The sequence below is a fragment of the Lytechinus pictus genome, chromosome 2 (genome assembly GCF_037042905.1).
Source record: "Lytechinus pictus isolate F3 Inbred chromosome 2, Lp3.0, whole genome shotgun sequence".
NCBI classification, from domain to species: Eukaryota; Metazoa; Echinodermata; class Echinoidea; order Temnopleuroida; family Toxopneustidae; genus Lytechinus; species Lytechinus pictus.
The window spans coordinates 18,870,424-18,893,233 of record NC_087246.1 but is presented as its reverse complement, the minus strand read 5'-3'; the positions used below and the strand labels follow the sequence as shown (position 1 = coordinate 18,893,233).

The window sequence follows — 22,810 nt, the reverse complement described above, 5'->3', positions numbered from 1 at the left end:
TCGAGCACTGTGGTGGTGCAGATTTTGCAAAATCGGTGCATTGAAAAAAAATTGACAGTGTGCACGTATGAAGAAAAGAAATGCGGTGACCGTTTCGTTTGGTACACACAATCATCAAAGTATGAACTGCCTATTCGCCATGAAGTTTATTGTAATCCTAGTTTGAGTTTTCCTCATCTCTTCGTGCTGAGATAATTTATGCAAGACAAATTTAATGAATGAATGAATTTATTATTAATGAATGTCTGCCTACAGGGATGGAGTGTGTGCGAGTCTGGACTATGAGTGCAGTTGACCGAGAATCGTTTGGATCCACTCCGCGTGATTTATATCTTTCATATAATTTTATTTCAAACATATATGTTGTCATCTACAAATGTCATTGTTTTAGATATTTTGGGAAGAATTCTGTATTGGTCCTTTTTTTGTGATAATGGAAAATACAAACGATCTTTGCTCTGTCATCTGCTTGTGCAATGCTAACCGTACCCCTCTCACTCAGCGCATACCGTCACAGTGCGTGCATTGCATCGACAAGGAAAAAAATTTACTTCATTTTCCCGCCTTCAAAATTTGATGCATCAATGTTTGATTAAATCAAAGCTGTCGAACACCGGTCTACACAATGACTCGGGCCTAGTCGCATGTCACGATCGTCATCATGAGCACTCACAGTGCTAACGTTAGTGCGAGGTTAGCTATACTCAGGGTTGTGATAAAAAACGTTTTTTATTAAAAAAAACAAATAAAACGTTTTTTATTGTTTTAAAACGTTTTAAATCGTTTTAAAACGTTTTTTTCCGACGAATTTTGAAATTTTTTGTAAATCAATTAAACTATACAGTATGATTTAAGCTCTTGATGCTCTAAATACATTTTTTTAAGTAAGTAAGAGATGACTACAATTTTTAAACTGAATTTCCAATATAGAAAAGTTAATATTTCCCCCCAAATTACTCAATTATAGAAATTGAATACTTAAAAAAACATTAAAGTAAGTTGACATTTTATAAGTTAAATCCTCATACATTGTACATGTACACGTAGTCCCATGGTATTTTGAGTCTTATCAATCTAGGGAGAGGTGACAAGAATTTGCATAATGGTAGAAAATGACATGGTCTATGGGGTTTCAATGCTTTATTTCATTTGAATCAATTATGCCAATTTTAGTGCAAGAAATACAAATTTAGGTTTGAATCTATAAGCCTTTGATCTGCTTATTTCTTTAATTGAGGAGTTCTGAGGAATTGAGGAAATGCATATTAGAAAAAAATCGGTATGAAAATGTTTTTTTATATTTATTAATGAACATTAAAAAAAAACCTTTTTTAGTTGTTTTTAATGGGATTGTCAATAATTTTCCAATCATTAACAAAAAGTATAAATAATGATACAGACACAAATTTTGGCAAGAATTCACATTAGATTTATACAAAAATCACGTTTTAAAGCAATTCAGGGTCTGACATACTCTTGTGTAATATCATGACCACATACCCATGCATGCATCCCAAAAATAGTCTTGAACGATATGACGTGGCCTTGTCTTTACAAATTGCAAACTTTGCTTTCACATATAGTCTTGTACCTTACATTAGATTTATACATAAAATCACATTTTAAAGCAATTCAGGGTCTGACATACTCTTGTGTAATATCATGACCCCATACCCATGCATGCATCCCAAAAATAGTCTTGAACGATATGACGTGGCCTTGTCTTTACAAATTGCAAACCTTGCTTTCACATATAGTATTGTACCTTACATTAGATTTATACATAAAATCACATTTTAAAGCAATTCAGGGTCTGACATACTCTTGTGTAATATCATGACCCCATACCCATGCATGCATCCCAAAAATAGTCTTGAACGATATGACATGGCCTTGTGTGTGATGGATATATCATATAATTTTTTTTGGGGGGCAATTAAGGTCCCCTAGGACTGTTAGGGTCAAAGTTTGCTGGCTGATTATCTTTATACGGTTTAAAGTACTTTCTACATCTTTACAAATCGCAAAGTTTGCTTTCACGTATAGTCTTGTACCATAAGAGTACGATGTCAGTTTTACAGTCTATTTGTAAAATATTGTTATGGGCGATTCCACTGTAAGTGCATTACACTTTTACGTGCCTTTTCTAATACTTGGTGTCTTCAATTTTATAGGGACAAATCTCTGTTATTTTATCTTGACTTCTGAGGCTTGTAAATAATACATACAGAATTATGGAAGCCATGATGTCCCAAAAACCGGTCAGTCGCATTACAAAAAAAGGATATGGAAAAGAGTGACTGATTACTTTTTCATGTTTCTTTCAAATCAAAGCACTTTTACCAATTTCAATACAAAGCATTACTTACATATAGAAGTCTCAAACAAGAGATTTGAATTTGGGAAGCAGCTACGAGTTTCTTTTGTGAATACAAAAACTCCGGTCAGTCACATTACACTTTGTCAGGCGCCACAAATTTGACATTTTTCACCCCTTCCTGCAACTTGTATTTGCAAATTTTCTATTAATATGATGTAAAATAATGACCTTGAGATTATCCAACTGAAAATTTTTCAAAACAAACAGTTTTCGTTTAAATTGAAATTAAGTTTTAAAAATATATATAGTCCCATGTAAATAATTTTTTGTTTGGGATTCTCCTAGATGCGTAAGAATTTTTTTTTAGGCTTTAGAATTGTGATTACCCATATGAGTTTTAATAGAAAATTCTGATCCAGATATGAAATGGAGCCAATATAAAGTTTTGGAAAATGTCCACTTCTGCTTGGAATTGGCCTTAGGCCTATGCTTGTGCCACACTTCCACTTCATTCAAGTACTCTACTTCTACGTTTATTTGAGTTTATTTCAAATGCTTCTTTCCCTATCAAAAAATTGAGCAGAACACTCAGATATGTTTTTTATTATAAGATTATTCTTATGGATTGATGTGAAGCAATGGAGAAGGGGAGAATAAAGGGGGAAAGAGAAGAGGAGAAAAGGAGTGGTGTTGAGAAAGAGTTTTAGCTAGTTATAAGAAGATAATACACAGCTTAAGAAATAAAAGTATTGATAAAAAAAATTCATCTAACCATGAAAATTTACAACACACAAGTCTATGCAGTGTTTTAAAACACGTTTTTTTTGTAAAAAAAACGGGTGTTTTAAAACGCGTTTTAAAACATGTTTTAAAACGCACCGTTTAAAACGTGCCAACTAACTAAGGCTATATGAGGCGCTGTTTGTAATACAATTACATAGGCCAACACTAATAATTATTTCCATGTTTTTTACATTTTATTCGTAAATTAGATCTATTTATATTTACAACTTAAATGTTTGTTATTCTGTTATCCAAATGCAAAAAAAAAAAAACACTTATGCTATTTGGTCTTTCATTGTTCTAACTTATATGAATTCAAATAATTATCTTGTTTGTCTGAAAAATTGTCCAGAGTTTTAATAAATCAGAAAATTTTTCAAGGTTTTTGCATTCAAAATACAATGAAAGTTGTTGATTTATTTGACTTTTTTGTTTATTCACTTTCCAGTCAACAAGAAAAATTAGTTGTGGAGACAAATCAGACAAGGATTTTTCATCAAGCACTAACAATGGCACAACAAAACCAATTACTTTTCAATCTGGGCATTCCATGCAACCCCCAGAACATGGTTACCAAGTTCCACAATCCAGGCCCGGTTATCATTGAGCGTCTTGCTGGAAGCAAACAGACAAAGCCAGAAGTTGCTGGTGAAAACTCAGAGCAACCAGTCGTGTTCAATGTTATCTCCAAAGAAAAAATAGCTTTCGCTATGCAGCTTGCAAGACGGGACATGAAGAACAAGATACAAGAGCAAAAACAACACCACAGGCAGCAGGTTCAAGAGAAAGGAGAATTGGCAAAGCCACGAAAGAATGTAGGTAAAAAGAAGAATGAAATTGAGAAAACCAGTAAATCACATCACAGACCACACGATCGCCTCTCCAAGAAATCAAATACCAATGCTCATAAGACGTCAAATAACGATGCCCACAAGAAGTCACTGAAAACACAAACGCCTTCAAATGGGCTTCCTGGACTTGTTCTGCTATCACACGATCAGCCATGTAATATTGAAAGGGAGGCGAAACAGGGCTTGACCAAGGAATATTCTCTGTCCAAACCAAATTCAACCCTCAAGAGTATCAACTTGCAGCAGAAGCAAGAGATTGCAAGACTAAAAAGCGAACTTAAAACATACATGGATCAGATGAATACATTATCAAAACGTGGTATGTAGCCAGGGTTTATATTCATCGGGGGGGGGGGGGGATGGGCATTTCTACAAGCAATTTTTCTACTCTCAGATAATCTTATACCAATAGACTAAAAAAAACTTTTGTCTACTATCAGTTTGGATGGATAATTGCTGTCTGCTCTACACTTAAATTGGTCAAATACCCACTGAGTCTTATTCTCATTTAGTCTAATGCCCAGATGGTCTACATGTAGTCCAGTTTGACCCCTGTTAGAGGATGCTACCTTTTGCAAAGCCAGCAAGATATAGATGAACACTAAAAATTACCCAACGCGCACCAGTTCTCGCCATCACCCATTTTCCACTGTGGAAATTTTGAAAAAGGATGAATGCAGTGTTTAGCGAGTTTGTTAATATCCCTTTATGTTGGCTTTGGGAAAGTCCCCGTGCAAACTGGATTAAGTTCCACTGTGTCTACCAATTATTTTGCACTTCGTCACAACAATTGACTGGTTAGATACCGTATTGATTAAATGGGCTTAGACCAAGTGGATATAAGATGACTGGAAATCAGGCAAAATAGTTATAGAGCTCAGTGGCAATCAGACCAAATGCAAAGTAGATGCTTATTGAAGTGGTCATCAGAAGCATTTTTGTGTGGGGGGGTTCTCATTCCTGTGGTAATATTCCATGTGGGGGCATCGTGGTCTAGTGGTTACGACTCTTGTCTTTCAATCAGAGGGACGTGGGTTCGAATCCCAGCCATGGCGTGTTTTCCTTCAGCAAGATATTTACCCACATTGTGCTGCACTCGACCCAGGTGAGGTGAATGGGTACCCGGTAGGATTTATTCCTTGAATACTTACATGTATACAGCGGCTCAGCTACTGTAAGAGCCGGGGTAATAATATGATACCAACAAGTATCAAGCGCAGTAGAGTATATGCATTTATAGCAGCTGTGCTATACAAATGGAACATATTATTATTATTGATATTTAATTCATCTACTGTAAATTTGAGTTATGCGTACTCTCTGATTATTTTGGGGGTTAAAGGTCGCAGATAAATCATGATCTCCCTATAAAGACCCGGGGTGGCCGAATAGGGTTGAAAAAGACAGTGGCCTTATTAAATTTTTGTCAATTCAGTAGTGGTCAGGCTTAACATAAGGGGTGGAGATTTTACTTAAATACTTACTATGGATTTACAATGTAGATGAGTTTGTCGATGAGGTTCCATAATTAGTCTATCTCTAAAAATCTCTAAATTAGTTTGGCATGAGACTTCTTGTTTACAGAATGAATTTCAAGTTTTTTAAGGAGTGTAACACTTGCACTGACTTCTTATGCCATGGGTCACCCACTGGAGTAGTAACTGTGGGTTCATAAGATATCATCCGTTTGGGTACATCATATGTCTTGCCTTAACTTTTGATATCTTTATGGCTAGCCCTATATTTGTTTTGGCACATTACTACAGTATATAACATCAAAAATGAGAAAAAAAGCATTAAAAAGGCAAAAAAATATCCAAGACCATGGCATCAGTGGCCTTGGATTAATTTAATCCCTGATGTGTGTTATTTAATATAAATTACAAATTTTTGTATTCTAATACAAGTTTTATTAATTTGTATTGAATAGGTACTGAATCTGTAGATGTGAAAAGCTATCCAGATAGAACAGCAATGCTAAGAGCGGGATTAGAGTCTTTAATGAGAGCCAAACCAAATCGTGTTGAAAGGCCTGAGATCATGAAATCAAGACAACAGAGGAAGGAAAGAAAACATATTCAAAGCAGTAGTGTTATCCTTCCAATGTCTGTAAGAGCAAGGGTGAGTAATCATTTTCAGTACATTATATTCATTTACAATTGCATTGATAACATACCGGGGGGGGGGGGGGGCGAGCTCAAGTCATATTTCTAGTTTATTCATTTACACTGGCATAGGCAGTTAGCATAGGAAGTTGGGCTTTGAATAACAAAAATAACTTACTTTAGATTAATGTAAAAATCTTATTTCCATTTATTCACAGTTTAAAATTTTATGGTAGTTTTAGTGTATTTACTCATTGTCTATTCAACAAAATTTTCCAAAACAGCATCATAACAAGGAGTTACATGAACCAGTAGACAGGTCCATGCACTTCACTAAGCCCACCAAGTCATCAACCTCCAAGGCCATACCTGCAGGAGATGTGGTTAGAAGGGAAAGTTCAAGGACATCATCGAAAGGAGAGGTTAAACCATCGTGGGCACCGCCGGGATCCCCTCAAAGCTTTCACAAGGTTCGGTTATCAAAGCATGTCAGGGCTCCCTCACATGGTGATAGTGATTTACATGTAGCTTCCAACATGGAGTCTCAAGGTACTGAAATGACCAGTGATTATGAAGAGAGGAGGTTGCAACAAGAACAGGAATATCACAGTGATTCTTCAGGTGACAGAGATGAGGAAATGAGGATGAGGCTTTCTAAGCACGTTAGGGCTCCCTCACGTGGCATTAATGATTTATTTTACTCCAAGGAATCTCTGGATGATAAATCAGGCAGGACAAGAATCGATGATATTGGAGAACAGGTGTCACAGCACAAAGAGGAACATCATAGCCAGTCTATAGGACACATGGGTGAGGAAATTGCTGTGATGAGGCTAAAACAGGAAGGGAGTGCATCTCATACCTACAAATCAAGTGCTGAGAGTGAAGCCAGCGGAAATAGATCAAGGATGAAATCTTGTGAACCAACAAGTACCCAAGACTCGTGCTTTCCACCTTCTATAGAATCCGCAACTCAACATACGGTAAATATTTATGCAAAGTACAGAGCAGCCCCAAATACCTCAGGGTGCTCCACCAGGGCAGAGCTCATGCTCATGACCAGGGTCAAGAATCACTGGGGTAAAAAATTACAAAATTTCCAAAAAGAAAAGAAATCAAAGAGAATGTTTCGACTTATAAACATGGATTTTTTAGTGAATCATCTAGAGGCTCCCTTCATCCAATTTGTGATTCCAAGTTCTTTTCCATGAAGAAAAATGACAAATAAGCATCCTGTATGTCCAATTCAAAAAGCAAATTGAAAATGGCGAGATCATTTCTGTTGTCGAGAGAGCACACATGCACGAAACCCAATGCCTTTCATTCATGATATATGTGCATGATGGTGAGGTGGGGAATCCCAGCTTTCCATGCATATTTATATATTACAAATGAAAAGCATTGTGTCATTTGTACGCTCTCCCATCAAAGTCTGCCTTTTTTCAATCTAATGTTTAATACTCTTTGTGTTGGACATACTGGATGCCAATTTTCTCTCTTTTTTTCATGGAAAAGAACTTAGAATCATTATATGATGAATGGGAGTCTCTAGATGACTGACTTAAGAATCGATATAAGTGGAAACCTTTGCTTGCTTGCTTTTCTTTTTCAGAAATGTTTTAACTCTTTAACCCCAGGATTCTTGATCCTGGTCAGGTGCCGAGTTAAGCCAACAAAGCATTTCATGCCTTTCCTTCTTTTAAATTCTGTTCATTATGTGAGACCAAACTCACAAAGTCATTATAAATAACGTTGAACTCCCAACTTTCCATACATGTCAGATTTTAACAATTTCAAAAATTTGATTTTATATAACTTTGTAGTCCTTTGCAATTATTTTTAGGATATGAAGGACAAAGTCTTGACGCTCTTAGTAGATGATGTCTTAGAAGATGTAGTGCAGGAGTTTGAGAGGCTGAATCATGATACAATGATACCAGGGCAGAACCAGATAGCAGACACTACCCCAACTTTTGAGAATCTCATGCAAGAACTGGAATACATGGAGGTAAGAACCATCTAATGCTAACAGACTGAAAATGACAAATTATGTTCATTGTTAGTTGTTACACTTTTGACTTGTCTATCACCACGAGGTGCGATTAACCTGTTTGCTTCTTAATTTGCTACTTGCTACAGGCCTAAACATGGACCACCTGGTTCCAATTGAATTAGCAGTAGGTGTTGAATATTATTTGCTGCTGGCAAATTTTTATAATTATGTCATCAGCATGAGAATAGAAATTAAAAAGCCACAATTCTATTTAGAAAAAAAATCTTAACATGTTAACATTTGTGGGAAGAAAAAGGTGAGGGCCATTTACTCTCAACCACAAGTGCTTCTAAGCCTTCTACTTTGAAATTTTGGGTTTTGAGTGAGTGTATTTTGGTATATTATAATACCTCTGACTTGTTGTTGTCAGTGGTCAGTGTTTTCTCTTTTAAACAGGTCAACAATCAAATCATTGTAGTATGGATTACATGCACACATCTTTGGGTAATCAACAAACCTATAAATTTTTAAGAGTGTATCACCAGTTTCTTTCTTTTATATGTTTAAATAAAGAGTGTCCTTGCAGGGTCAAGTGGCATATTTTGAATTGAGAATTTCATGGAATAAAAGGTCATTTATTATACCTCATGGCAACACTTGAATGCCGAGGGCAACATAGCCATATAGCCATCATTGCACACTTCTAAATTTTGAGTTGTGGAAATTTACATTTCGACTTTTGAATTGCAGTATGCTAAAAAATTGAACTCAGTGGCTCTTTCATCCACAGCTTTCTACTTCACTGACTTTGTAATTTCATGATTTGCTGTCATTGTTATTGTGCTGTTTTTCTACTTGGTGTCATTTTTTCAGATGGAAGAAGAAAGAATACGACAACGGTGGAAGCAAGTCAAGTACCATGACCCGCAAGTTTCAAAGTCAAATGAAGGTCATGAGTCCAGGTTAAATGAAATCAATACAATGGGATCCCTACTTGACGATGCCCAGCGAATGGAAAGGTGATTTATCTCAATAAGACTTTTTTAAACCCCATAAGTTGGTGTGGGGGGAGGAGTGGTAATTGAGGATCAAATTCCATACTTGGCAGCTCTTCTCCGCTGCCAAATGTAGCAAGTGGCATGTACAAAAAAATACAAATTTTGGATTCTGTTATTTTTTAAAAAGTGCATTGTCAGCACTGAAGCAGATTGCATTTTTCCATGGAGTAGACCATTGTATGAGCTTTAGCAGTCAAATATGTTCCTGCCAGTTGAATTTTCTTTGATTGTTGTGATTTCCAGTAGCGCACTGATGACCCTTTTCACCTCTTCATCATATTAGAACAACGACTGGATACAATTACTTGTCGGCCGGATGGTGACTAAGCCTGAGTCATATCGATTTTTTTGAAAACCGGTGTTCGACAGCTTTAATTCGATCGGACATCGATGCATCGAATATTGAAGGTGGGGAAATTTAGTCTTTTTTTTAGCGTCGATGCGCTATGCATGCACTACGCACTGACGGTACGTGCTGGCGATGGCCGGGTGAGCGTTGCACAAGCAGATGACAGAGCAAAGTTAGTTTGTATTTTCCATGATCACAGAACACAAAAAAAGGCCGGGGACCAATGCAGAATTCTTCCCAAAATATCTTCAACAATGATATTTGCAGATGACAATATAGAAGTTTAAAATGAAACAATAATAAAGACATGAATCACGCAGAGTCGATCCGAATGATTTTCGGTCAACTAGCATTCGCAGTCCAGACTCGCATTCACCAGTCCCGTCCGCAGCCCCGTACACTCACTCTCCCGAAACGACAGGCGTGCTTGTCAGCGCCAGCACACAAGTGCAACCAACGGAGAGCGCTGTAACTTGCCTGAAATTGTGTAGTTGGATGCAAAATGAGTTCCAAATAAATTTATGAGAATAAATACGTAATTTTCTCTGGGTGGTCATTTGAATTGCTAGTCAATGCTGATATAATGATTGTGAGGAAAGATTGTGGAATATGAGTTATGATGATGTTCGAGAATTAATCCTGATACTGACAACCCATTTTGTTGGACACAATTGAGCATGCGATCGAAATAAATACGAATGTTTCGAATCGAGCCCTAAATTCACATCAATTATTACGATTTAACAAGATTTTATGGTCATACTAAGAATATTGACGATGTCAGCAAAGTATGTTATGTTCATATGGAAGAATTAATACTGGCATTATTTCTATTGTTATTCCATCTCTGGACGTCTCCTCCGAGCTCCGAGAAAAGAAGCACAATGCGCATGCGTGTTAATTCGATGACGTATGACATATTTTCCATTCATGAAATCAGAGCCCAAAGTTGGGCACAAACTAGCTTCAAATTGATGGGAAAAATATCAAGCGCAATTTTCTCTGTTTTGTCATGTAAAATGTTATTATATGGTGATATTACGATTTTGAAAAGAGTTTTTGCATGTAGACAATGTTCGAGAATCAATCCTGACGTGATAATTATTTTTTCTAGACAAGTGCACTCACTCGACTCAAGTCGATCGTCATGAGATGTCCGCCATTGAAAATTGAAACGAAATACAAATGTTTCACATCAAGCTCTAAATTCATATTAATGATTATCATATGTAAATTAGTGTAAATTATTGTAAAATATTACGATTAAATAATGTTCTGTGGTCATGATATAAATATTGTTCATGAAAGCAAGATTTATTTTACGTTGATCGCGTAAATTTCCGGCCATTTTCTGGTTTGATTAAAGAACAGTACTGCGCATGCACGATCGATGGCCATGACTTCCATTCATGAATTCATCGTGCATAAATTATCTCGGCACGAGCAGACGAGTAAGACTCGAACTATGACCGAAATAAACTTCAAATTAATGGTAAATAGGCATCATAATTACACAATCGGTTTCATTTTGGGGGCAATAGAAATCAAGTAAGTAGTAGTCAAATTAGACATTACTGATATTTTGATGTTTGATTGTGTGAACCAAACGAATCGGCCGGCCGACGTAATTATTTTTTTTTTTTCGATGCACCGATTTTGCAAAATCTGCACCGGTGTTCGATGACATCGATGGAACACCGATTTTAAAATCGATTCGACTCAGGCTTAATGGTGACTGCTCCCATCTGTGGACAAGAAAAATGTTTATCCCTCAGCTTGCAGTTGATGCTGCTTAGAAAGAGGAATTAGACAGTAGGAAATTCAAGATATACAGTCGAGGCCAGAAGTTTACATACACCCAGGAAAGTCAAAGAAAAGTTGACACTTGCCAAACATCATAAAATTTACTGTATCTTATAAAGTATTCGTGCTATCATGACGAATTTGATATCAAACAAATTCGTATGTCATGCCCCTTCATAATATTGCTTTGTCATCAGGAGCTGAAAAATATTTAGGTGTCATTTTTTCCCCAAAAAATTCTTCATATTTTAGACAAAGTAAAAATAAAAACTTGACAAAATCATTTCATATTTGTGCTAGTTACTTCTCAACACAAACATTTTAGATTACACTGTTTTTATTCAGTGGTGACATATGATAGAAAATGTAATATAAATCATAGATTTGACATTTTTATATTTCTATGAAATGATGTTTGAAAATATAATAACAATAGAATACATTTGGCATGAATATTACTTTTTTTTTCTTCAAAGAAAATTCCACCTGAAATATACTTTAATCCCAATGAAATCCCAATCATGTGAAAGAGCTTAATATGCTCTTTCATTTGATACCAAATTCGTCATGGCAGTATTTATATTTCTGAAGGTATAGTAAATTTTACGATGTTTGGCAAACGAACAAATGTCACTGAATTCCATGGGTGTATGTAATCTTTTGGCCTCAACTGTAGCTAGCTGTCAGTCATTTCAATAACTTCCAAGATTTGATCAAATGAGAATTCAAATATGCAATATCTAAAGATTTATTCAAGAGAGAATTAAAAAGATATAAGACATATTACAATATCTAGATTTATCTAAGTTTAAATTTGATGCATATTGCAATTACATAAAAAAAATTTAAATAAATGAATTTCTTTAAAATCATTAATCATAAGCAAAATTTTATTTCTTTAGAAGGGAAATATAGAAATATCATCTGGCAAAAGAAAAAGATTTCACTTTCATGAATTTTCTTTTTCTGCTAAAGGTTGAATAGTGCCCCTCTGCAACACAGTATCGTATTCACCAATACTCAACACTCTGGCAACCAGAATAGAAGTAATGGCTTTGATCGTCTGTCTGGGTTACACAACCCTGTCCATGAAGAGGAATTGAGGATGGTACAGCCTTCCAACGATTCTATCTATCTAGAACCAACTGGGCAACCTATCAATGGTAACTCAATCCCGAATGGCCAGGAAACAGAGCAAGCCTCGGAAAGGATTCATGGTAGCCATAGGGAAGGTGATGGAATCCCAGTATCAGCCCCAGGCAGTATGGTGACAGGGGTGCATGAGGGTAGAGAGGCATTTGAAACACATCTAAAGCTCACCTCCCATTTCAATTATGGCACGTTTGATCCGTGGAAGCTGGTTGAAAAGTAAGTATTTTTTGCAGATTGGTAACTCCTGCTCTGCACTATTTGACACTTCCTTCAATCTTAAAAACTTTACTTGCTAATTGTGTAAGTGTTGTAAAAATGAAGCCCTGAAAGTTGCACCTGAAAATCATTGTAAATTATGGTTCTTTAAAAAATGAAAATGATCAGGGAACACGTCCTAACATCATATAATTAAATGATTTTTACCTTGAAATTGTCTGCACAAATTTGATTTTTTTTTCTTCCCCCCCAGCTGAGGTGTTATTTGATCTATATGAATTATACCAAGTACAACACACAATAAAGTTCAGGATTTTATTTCAACAAGACCTTTTAAGTCTTCAATGTTAAATGCATTTAAGTGAATATATCTAAAGCAACGTTCTCGCCAGGTTCATTCTGACGCTTGGCGGCGCAAAGCGACGCAAGCCGCACAGCGGCATCGGGAGGGGGGTGTCCCCCCTCCCGCGCGAAGCGAGTTAGCTATCGAAAATATCAATATCGACGAGCTTAGATTGCTGCTAAATGCACCACATTTTATGTCCATTTAATGATTCTCCGGCCACACAGCCGTAACAGTTGCGCGAATTGCGATTGAAGCAGAATGAATTACTGATAACTTCAATTTTAAAAAGGGCAAAGGAATAAAGTCAATCTCATTTTATACTTACAGTTTATAGATTTATTGACATCGATGACATTGATAAATTTACTCCATACTTTCCAATGTCTAGATCGCTACATCCTTAGAAAGTGCAATTAATTTTGTGAATGCGTGTTGCTTATGTCAATGACCGACTACATCTACGGACCGCATGCGTAGCCCTTTGAGCTTGCGCCGCGCCACGCCCTTACTTAATCCAAAGATTGTTCCGACTTTATTTGGAAGCCTCGGAAGTTTTTTCTGAGGCTTCCAAATAATGGGCATCGGTATTCATGAGACGGGGTCCCCAAGGCAACTTATATATTATTTGCATGTTTTTTGTGTTTTTTTAAGATACTCACTTTATTGCTCTCATAAGATTTCTGTTGATGTTTATACTAATAATATCCAATCAAGATTCGTTCATCACTATCAATTATTGCTATGTTCATTTGTATTGTTCTTTACTCACCTATGCAATAATGAATGTGCTCATCACGAGCGTGAGAAATATTTTTAGTCATTCATATAATATTACGATTTTGTTCTTATCATAATTAATTGCGATTTTAAAATGTTTTGAAAGTATAGCTTAATTGACAGGAAAGCAGATTTCTATTTTTACATAATACACTATGTAGGCCTACAATTACAGCGTGTGTGAAAGAGAGAGGAAGAGGGGGGGGGGGGGTTGGAGGATGGTCGAAGGGAGAGAGCGAAAGGGGGAGGGGTCGTGGCGTGGACAATGATAGGGGGTGTTGAGATCGTGTGTGTGGGATTGGTGAAGAAGTCAATATTCGAAGCGAATACATATTTACAGACGTCTATACTATACTACTGATGATGACGGCTGAATTATTTTCTTTACATGTATATTTTGGCGATTTTAAAATTTTAAAATGTTTTCTTGCAGCATGAGTGGGAAGATCGAGGTACGTGATTCAATAAATTGCATCACAATATAACTATAGGTGTAGTTTTAAGTTACAGAAATTCACGAACAGATTATTAAAAATGAAGAAAAAATGAGTCAGAAAGATCTTCTTTATTTTACAGCCCCCATCCAGCGTAAACTACATTAAGAATATTTGAGGTCACGAAATCAGCTGATTTGCACTCAAACAACAGGTTAACAGGTCACGCACTTGCGTGGCACACATTCCAAGGGCGGGAAATCGGGGAAACCCGTTTACAAGCAAAATGATTGGCTCAACCCAGAAAGTGAATACTGATTCGATCACGTGCCATCGGCTTTGGGGCGTCTCGTTCACATTCTAACTCATTTCATAAATATCCACTCGCAGTAATCAGGCTAACGACGTTGTAAAGATAACTCTTTATAAAACAAAATTCCGATATAAAACATTTAAAGACATAAGTGAAATTGAAAAATTCCTCCAACGATAATCAAATTATACTAGCAACTCATGTGGGCGTGAATAAACGAAATACATATCCTCTAAAACGTTCACCCATATCAACTTCAATAATTCGTACTTGAAATTAATATCTGTGAATGAATTGTCAATTCCACTTTGTTGAATTTGTACTTCTATCGAAATCTATTGAATCACGTACCCCTCCCGACCCAAGGTGGATTTTCCAATCGCCATAAAGATTATGCAGCCACAATCACAGTAGACGACACATCCATAAATGATTATTAATTTCATTTGCTCCGATTATTGACTTCTATATTTTCGCCAACCCCCTCCCCCACAAAGTCACAAACATCCCATCGTTTTCATTTACAATGCCCATGTACGACCACCCCCCCCCCATTATTCTCTCTTTCTCCTTTACACAAATTGATTTCAAATAATATTTTATTTTAAATCGTAGCTGTTAAGCAATTGTACAACAAATTCATAAAGTATTCACTGTGATGACTAAAAACATTTCTCAGGTTCATTATTTAATTGGCAGGCAAAGAGTAATAAAGAACAATACAAATGAAAAAACACTATACGTATAACTCACATACAAAAATGAGTCGTATTATGATAAAAAGTGTGAATAATATTAATGAAAATTATTACTTATGAAAATTATAACAGATTCAATGAATATCTGAAAATAAAAAAAACATACAAATTTTGGAAGACTCGGATCCCCGGATCAAGGATTTTGATGCCATGTGCGATTTGTGTGTGGCCGTGGCGAGCACGAGTGCAGCTGCAGTGACACACAACTTGGAACTTGGTAGACACACCATCGCGAAATTTATCAACACTTTCAAAAGATCGATGTAGAGATCAAGACTTTGGAAATTATGGAGTAAAATCTGAATATAAATGTGAATAAATCATTTTGCTGTAAGTAAATGAGTTGGACATTATATCAATCCATTCCTATGGCTTTGTCATTATTAATGTGATCATTGAATAATTTTCTGAATTCGCTCTATGGCAGTACATCAGAAAAGCATTCAATGAATTCACGTAGATGTAGCTAAGGCTGGGACTAGATGAAATTAAATTTCGATCGAATTTTGATATTATTTTTGACACACTTTACTTTTGATAAAATAAGAGACAATATCAACTGAAATTCGTAACATCTAAATTACATTGCCCAACCCAGTAACCCACGGTACCCCTCTCTCACTTTATTTTTTGAGCGTATTTACTACAATTTCACAAATAATGTGAGCAATGCGATACGCAAACATGGCAAATGCGAGGTAAACATCTTCGCGCTTCCTACAAAAGAGATTGGGCCTCGAGTCGAGGTCGATCGTAGTAGGTCCATGCTCTGAGTGCATGAGTCAAAGAAATCCCGGGAAGAAATCGTGGATGAAATAATCGACAAGATTATTTTAGAATCTGAAAAGCAAATTGTTTTTTTTTCAAATATATTATTCAGTTTTTTGTGTAGATCTAGGCCTGTTTTAAAGTTGTTGGGGAAGTTCACGGTTGGCGGATTTGCCCTGAAAATTTTTAGGGTAGTCGGCGCCCGCCAACCGTGACGCGTGGTAGCGAGAACGTTGATCTAAAGACATTGATAATACTAACAAATTATTATAATTGGAGAAGGTGATTGGAGAAGGTAACATCATTTCCACAAGAACCAGTTTTCCTTGCAAAGAACAGCTGAAGAAAGACAGCATGTAAGTAACTAAGGATGTGTCTAATTACCTGAAAGCAAAGTGTTCTCCCCCTTTTTATTCCACATATAAAATATCTATAAAAAGAAAAGGAAGGTTTACTTTTTTACCTTCAGTATAGATATATAGTGATGCAAGTTGGGATAACTTCTAAATGATATGATGATACCAATCACCTGTTGCTCTCTATCACAAGTGGCAATAAATGTAAGAAATTAAAGGGCCTTTGTAAAATATGATAAATTGTTTATTGTGTGTTATTTTCTTTGCAGGATTGCTGATGACGTGGTGGAAGACATCATTCTTGATATCACTAATGAAGTCAGTGATGTTATTGGTAACTATGTTGAAACCATCTACGCAACAGAGTTTGAAATGAAGACGGATGATGTATCAATGAAAGAAAAGGCGCGCAAAGCTCTCTTCACATAGTGTAACCTTCTGCCTCATCAATAGAACTAAACATTGGTCTTCTGGTAAGTAAGGAAGTTTGTTTGATATTGTGATGATTGTGAAAATGTTTTTTATACCTCTTTCCCTTTAAGATCATTAAGGCCAGCCTAAATAGTTAGGCAGGGTTAAATACTAGGCCAGCCTAATAGTTCAGGCAGGCTTATATAGTTAGAATGACACGAATAGTAAGACAGTGAGCAAATGATCTGATAAGATTTAGGGAGCACAAGGTCAAAGGTCACAAATGTTTTGATTTACAAATTGCATAAATTAGATGTGCAAAATATTTTTTTCTAGCAATGGTGGAGACGGGCATAATTTTTTACTGCATAATTGCAGTTGAAGATCCATCCAGTATCTATTTGATGCCTTAATGTAACAAAAAATGTTGCTTTCCTCTGAAATATTTGATGAAGCATCCTATCGCATAGTTTCTCAAATAAAATTGATGAAAAATACTTCTGTAAAAATATGCTAATATATATACATATGTTGCTCAACCATATCAAATGTTCTTCAAATTTTCAGGACAAACTCTCTCTAGTATAGTATCTCTGGACCTGTCATCATTTGAAAAGGGAACACATCAGGGAGCTAACTACTCTTCAGTATCTATGGGTAAATTGCTGATTGGTCTACACCTGTTTGGTCTCCTCCCGCATGATCTAATCCTTCTTCTTCTTCAAACAGTTCATTTAAATGTGCTAACCATTTGGTCTAATTGCCATTAAGCCCTTCCCATCTCGTTTAATTTCATTTAGGATCTACATATTGGGTCAGATCAGAAGTAGCAATTTCTTTTGCTTGCATAAAAATGAGCGAGCAAATGCTTTTGCTAGTTAGCTCAAGCAATTTTTAAATGTCTGGTAGCATTTGCTTGATGATTAAGCTATTGCTTAAAAGTGTATGCATAAAGCGAACATTTTGCTTGTGCATTTGCTTGGGTTTTTTCAAGCTCCGTCGGAGCAGCTTGAGCTTTTGCTTGATCACGTGTTCACGTTTTATAATCAGTTTATACACCTTAGAGAGAACCCCAAGGTGTACAGTAGTCTACATGAATATGTAAACTGAATGCAAACTACATGTATATAAATTTATTAAGAAGAAATAAGTTAAAGGAATAGTTTGACACCACGTCTAAGGAAAAGATGTTACATGAGAGAAGCAGTATTTCGCATGCCACATCTTTGCATTCGAGTCCAGCATTTGTTCTGTGAGTCGTGTTCGTGACGTCATTATTGTTAAAACCGCTAGCAATTGCTTTCTGAAGGTAAGAACAGGTTTTCAGCACAAGCAAGTTGTTATGCATACAAAATAAAGCAATTTAGACTGTGGGATGGGCAAGAAAAATGTCTCTAGTTTTTCATTTCCGTGGGGCGGCAAATGCAACCATGGTTCTTGGACATGATATTATGTAAAATATTATGTGTGAATACATGCAACATGTTGCCATCGCTAAATTCTGCTCCTGAAGTCAAAATTAAAATAATAATATGTGAAATCGTACCATTGATTCGACTGGAAATTCCGTCATTCACCCCGTGTGTTAAGGACTTCCTCGTTCGCGTTATTTTTTTAATTTGCTGTATATGCTATACGTTATATATAGAATCAACGATGGGGGATAAGATGTCGTCGTCGTCTTTGTCGTGTTTCGACAGCGAAAATGACGTTATACCACCAGCAAATATATGATACATGCACGTCTTACCCAAGGAGAGAGGGCCAATATATTTCTTACAAGTAAAGAGCTAGAATAAATTTAAGCCTTTGCTGCATTCACTGGTGTACTACCTGGGACTAAGGAATAAAAATAGCTATTCGTGCAGCAGAGACTGATCAGCCATAGAAGTTTGCGATTGACTTGCAGCCATGGGCGGAAATCCCAGGGGGGACATGTCCCCCCTACTCAAAATAGTAGGGGGGACACAATATTAAATGTCCCCCCTACTATTTGTGGTCTTTTATGATGGTAAGAAATACATCATTCAAAATCTAATTAAAACATGTATTTTAGGACGAGATGGGATGATAACCTTTTTTTTTGCTTGTCAAATTTACTTTCGTCGAAATGACCTTAAATTTGGGGTGATAACATACCTGCCAACATTTGAAAATTTGAAATAGGAACACCCTTGGACGGGGGTCCAGGGGCAGCGTCTCTGACGGGGTTTTCAAGGGGTGGATCGAAAGGAAAATGGCATTCTGGAGGACATTGGATTTGGAGGCTTTAAATGATACCAGAATTACACTCTATACATATATAAACACACCTGTAGGGTTATTTTATGTCTCTAATGGCCATCCATAATTCCTTTCAACTTCAAGCCATTTGGAAATTTGAAAGAGAAACATTTTGCAGTCCCTTTTGGTGGACCAACAGCAGTGCCCCAGCATGCACTCCTGATAGCAACACCCCTGAAGGTACAGGGTTTGAAGATATTGAGAACATGATTGTGGGTTCTAATTAACACAAAAACTATATTTTCATCAATGTTTTCTTGCAAACTTACATACTTATGATGACTTAGATGAATGTGCAAGGTATGTTGCACGTTTTGCACTCCTGAGAATATCACTTGGGTAGCTTGATGTGCTACACTCTCTCCCTCTGCTCTGCATTGCCATCTTGTGGCAAAGGAGAGCTCCAAGAGTAGCAGTACCAAGACAAGCTCGTTTTGTTTTGTTCAACTACAGAGAAAATTCTTTCACAGTCACTGTTACTATGAAAGATCACTAACACAGCTTTCATCACTGATGAAAGGATAGCATATTTATAGCAACCTTTCTGATCTTTCAGTTGGCTAATTTTATGCCACTTCACATCAATTCTCTCACTTTCTTCACTGATAGCAGAAACTCCCTCATCAATTTGGTAGAGGTTAAACTCTGTCTGCACTATATCCATCTTTTCAGGAGGTACCTGTCAATGGAGTATTCTACAGACTTAAACTTTCTGTCAGCCCTTTTGGAAATATCCAGTATTTCTGCATTAACAAGCACATCATCATTATAAGGGTATTTGTGCAGCATGTATGTAGAAGAAGAAATGAGAAAGCTCTTAACACTGGTGTAAAATGCTGGCAAGTCCAATCTATCTTTATTGTCACGAAGAAAAATTTTACACTCATATCCAATCTGAATTTCCTCATTATCTTTATGAATGCTCTCCTCCAATTCAAGCTTGGTAATATCAACAGCTTCAGTGATAGCAGAAGGCTTGACAAACTTTGTTAACAGCGATGCCAGCTGGTCAAGAGGTATTCCATGAATTCTATGTATCTGGGCCCTCTGGGGTTCATCACTTTGTAGAACCTGACAAAGTACAAATGAATACATTAGAGACCATTTAGAGTACATGCATCTACACTGGAAATAAAAACACAAGAAAACAAATAAAAAATTAAATTTATGATGAAAAGAAAAAAAAAAAATCTTGAGGATATTCTAAGTTCATTGACCCTAAATGACCTTTGACCTTGATCATGTGACCTGAAATGCACGCAGGATGATCAGTGATACTTGGTTACCCTTATGTTTAAGTTTCATGAACTAGGTCCATATACTTCTTAAGTTATGAATATGATGACATTTCAAAAACTTAATTTGGCTTGGGTTATTGAGATTTGACTCTGCTCAGTCAAATTTTTGGGGATCATAGAAATCTGTTAAACTAAAATGAAATTCAACTGAGAAGATTTAATAATATATTTCGTATTTGCATGTTCTGATGTAAGATAATGTTTTGAGTAACGTGATTATTCCTAGGCACAGGTGACGCCACACAAATAGTACTACTATTCATCTTATGGAAGGTTGACTTATGCGGAGTCTATCTGAATTTGTTATGAATCTCACCTCTCACTGCTTGCAACTTAACAGGAGTCAGGGGTGCCTTCACCTGCGCCTCCTTATTTCGGGGATTTTTGCGGCCATGAACGCTTCGATCTTTAAGGACTCCAGATCCCCAAATCATGATCGCCAACGTCTTTACAAACATCGAATGAGATCGTTGGCGGGCCAATAACTCCCACTGCTGACCTGTCAGCGAGACATTCTCTCCGAGGGAAACCTTATAAAAAAGTTAGCAAAAAAGAAGAGTTACCAAGATGTCATCATTAATTCACATCCACAATTATCTTCTTGAATTGGTATTACATAAATGTGCCAGTGTTACACTCTCATTTTCTGACAGATCAACTGAAAGCAAATTCTTCATTGTATGTGCATAAATTTCAAAAGAGATAGGTTTAACCCTAAATCTCCCGGGGTATATTGATTCTTGTCATTCCCGAGGGGGTCATTATGGCCCCTCCCCTTAAGATCTCAGCCGCGGATTGCGCGATCACAACGAAAATTTGCATGATTGTAGAGAATGACGTAATCTACGCAGTTGCATTGGTAAATTTCACTGAATTCATATATTTTTATTTTATATGAATTAATAATGCTAATTTATTCATGAAATCATACTTTTTGCTCTGATTCACTAAATAAAGCTCCTAGAATGCTATTTTTTTGGTGATATTCTTTATAGAATTCCTAACAATTGTGAATGAAAAAAATTCTAGTACCAAGACCGATTTCTTATGTATTTGATTGTTTTTTTAATTTCTTCGTTTTTTAATTGTTTTTTTATGGAAATCGTTCCAGACTTAATTCTGATCATAAACATGAAATCACGTTTATGAGCAATTTTGGGTCTGACATGCATTTACACAATGTTGCGTCACAAATTTGGTCTCAAAATTTGCGCGAGACTTGAAAGTAAAAAGTCAGTGATCGGCGAGGTCAAAAAATTTTGCGCAGCAGATATATTGCCAAAATTGTCGAGGGGGGGGGGGGGGCCATTATGCCCCCAGGAGAATTAGGGTTAACACCGAAAATCATAAGCCTACATGTATCTCCCAATTACCAAATACATATCTTAACAGCAGATTTGATTTGTCTACACCATTTAAACTTACTTTTCCATCTACTGGAATGAAGAGATTCTCTTCGGATGAAGGCTGAGTTGGTTCTGCCATGTTTTCCTGGATCAAAGCCGGGGTAGCAGACGGGGTAGCAGTCGGGGTAGCAGTTGGGGTAGGGGTAGTTGAAGGGGCAGCCGAGTCTGCTGAAGGGGCAGCTGAGTGTAGGATGGGCGTGGAGGTAGATGGACCAGATACCAACATCCTTGACTGTTTTGCTAGAAAAGGAAGAGAGGGGCGACAACTCATGAATATTTGCCACTTCGTTACTGCACCATTAATTGATGGAAAATGGAAGATATTCGGTGACAATAAGAATCTCATACTTGATGGCATGATCCATGCTGTACATCTGAAACACACCAGAATTTACAATGAAAAGGATGAATTTACACTGATAGTGATTTACAAGCCTGATTTTTGGTAGACATCTCTGAGATGCATTTAGCTTACCAGCATTCCCAGTATGCTCTTTACTGTCAGGCGCGTAGCCAGGGGGGGGGGGGGCGGTGGGGGCGATCGCCCCCCCCAAAACGTCCTCAAAAAGAAAAAAAAGAAGGGAAAAAAGAGAGGAGAAAAGGAAAAGGGAAGGGAGGAAAGGGAAGAAAGGTAGCTTTGTGTTTTTTTTTTCTTTTTATTCTTTTTTTTTCTCAAAAGAGAAAGAGAAACTTCACTCTTGCTCTAAATTTATGATTATGAATTTTGCTTCCGCGCTGCACGCGGTTAAATGAAAATATTGAAGATCTCCATTGTTTCCCCCACCCTTTCTCTAACCCTGTTTTTCTACCTCAGCTATATGTGTTTATTGCCAGTTAAAGTTCAAATGTATACATTAGGGCATGGAATTAGAGTAAGGTTAGGCCGAAGTATATGAAGTTATCTTTTTTTTCAATTGATCGCGCAACTTCTGGTCGGGTCGGCTCCGGGCGGGTAAAATCTTTATATCAATTTCTGCCGTCACCTCCATAAAGTCAACTTCTCCCGCTTTTCAGCTCATTACTAAACAAC

At 36.7% G+C, this 22,810-nt stretch overlaps 1 protein-coding gene across 2 annotated transcripts in view; it reads left to right on the top strand.

The window, feature by feature from the left end:
- LOC129254626 (protein moonraker-like) overlaps positions 1 to 20,217 on the top strand; it is a 62,570-nt gene extending 42,353 nt beyond the window's left edge. The window contains exons 2-9 of one of the 2 annotated variants that reach the window (XM_064112106.1): positions 3,552 to 4,273; positions 5,885 to 6,075; positions 6,344 to 7,042; positions 7,903 to 8,067; positions 8,926 to 9,071; positions 12,238 to 12,630; positions 16,652 to 16,855; positions 17,361 to 20,217. In XM_064112106.1, coding sequence (XP_063968176.1) covers positions 3,613 to 4,273; positions 5,885 to 6,075; positions 6,344 to 7,042; positions 7,903 to 8,067; positions 8,926 to 9,071; positions 12,238 to 12,630; positions 16,652 to 16,811 — 2,415 coding nt within the window. In that variant the 5' untranslated portion in view covers positions 3,552 to 3,612 and the 3' untranslated portion in view covers positions 16,812 to 16,855; positions 17,361 to 20,217. The remainder of the gene's footprint in view (positions 1 to 3,551; positions 4,274 to 5,884; positions 6,076 to 6,343; positions 7,043 to 7,902; positions 8,068 to 8,925; positions 9,072 to 12,237; positions 12,631 to 16,651; positions 16,856 to 17,360) is intronic. The other variant, XM_054893131.2, reaches the window with a different exon arrangement.
- The last annotated feature ends 2,593 nt before the right edge of the window (positions 20,218 to 22,810 follow it).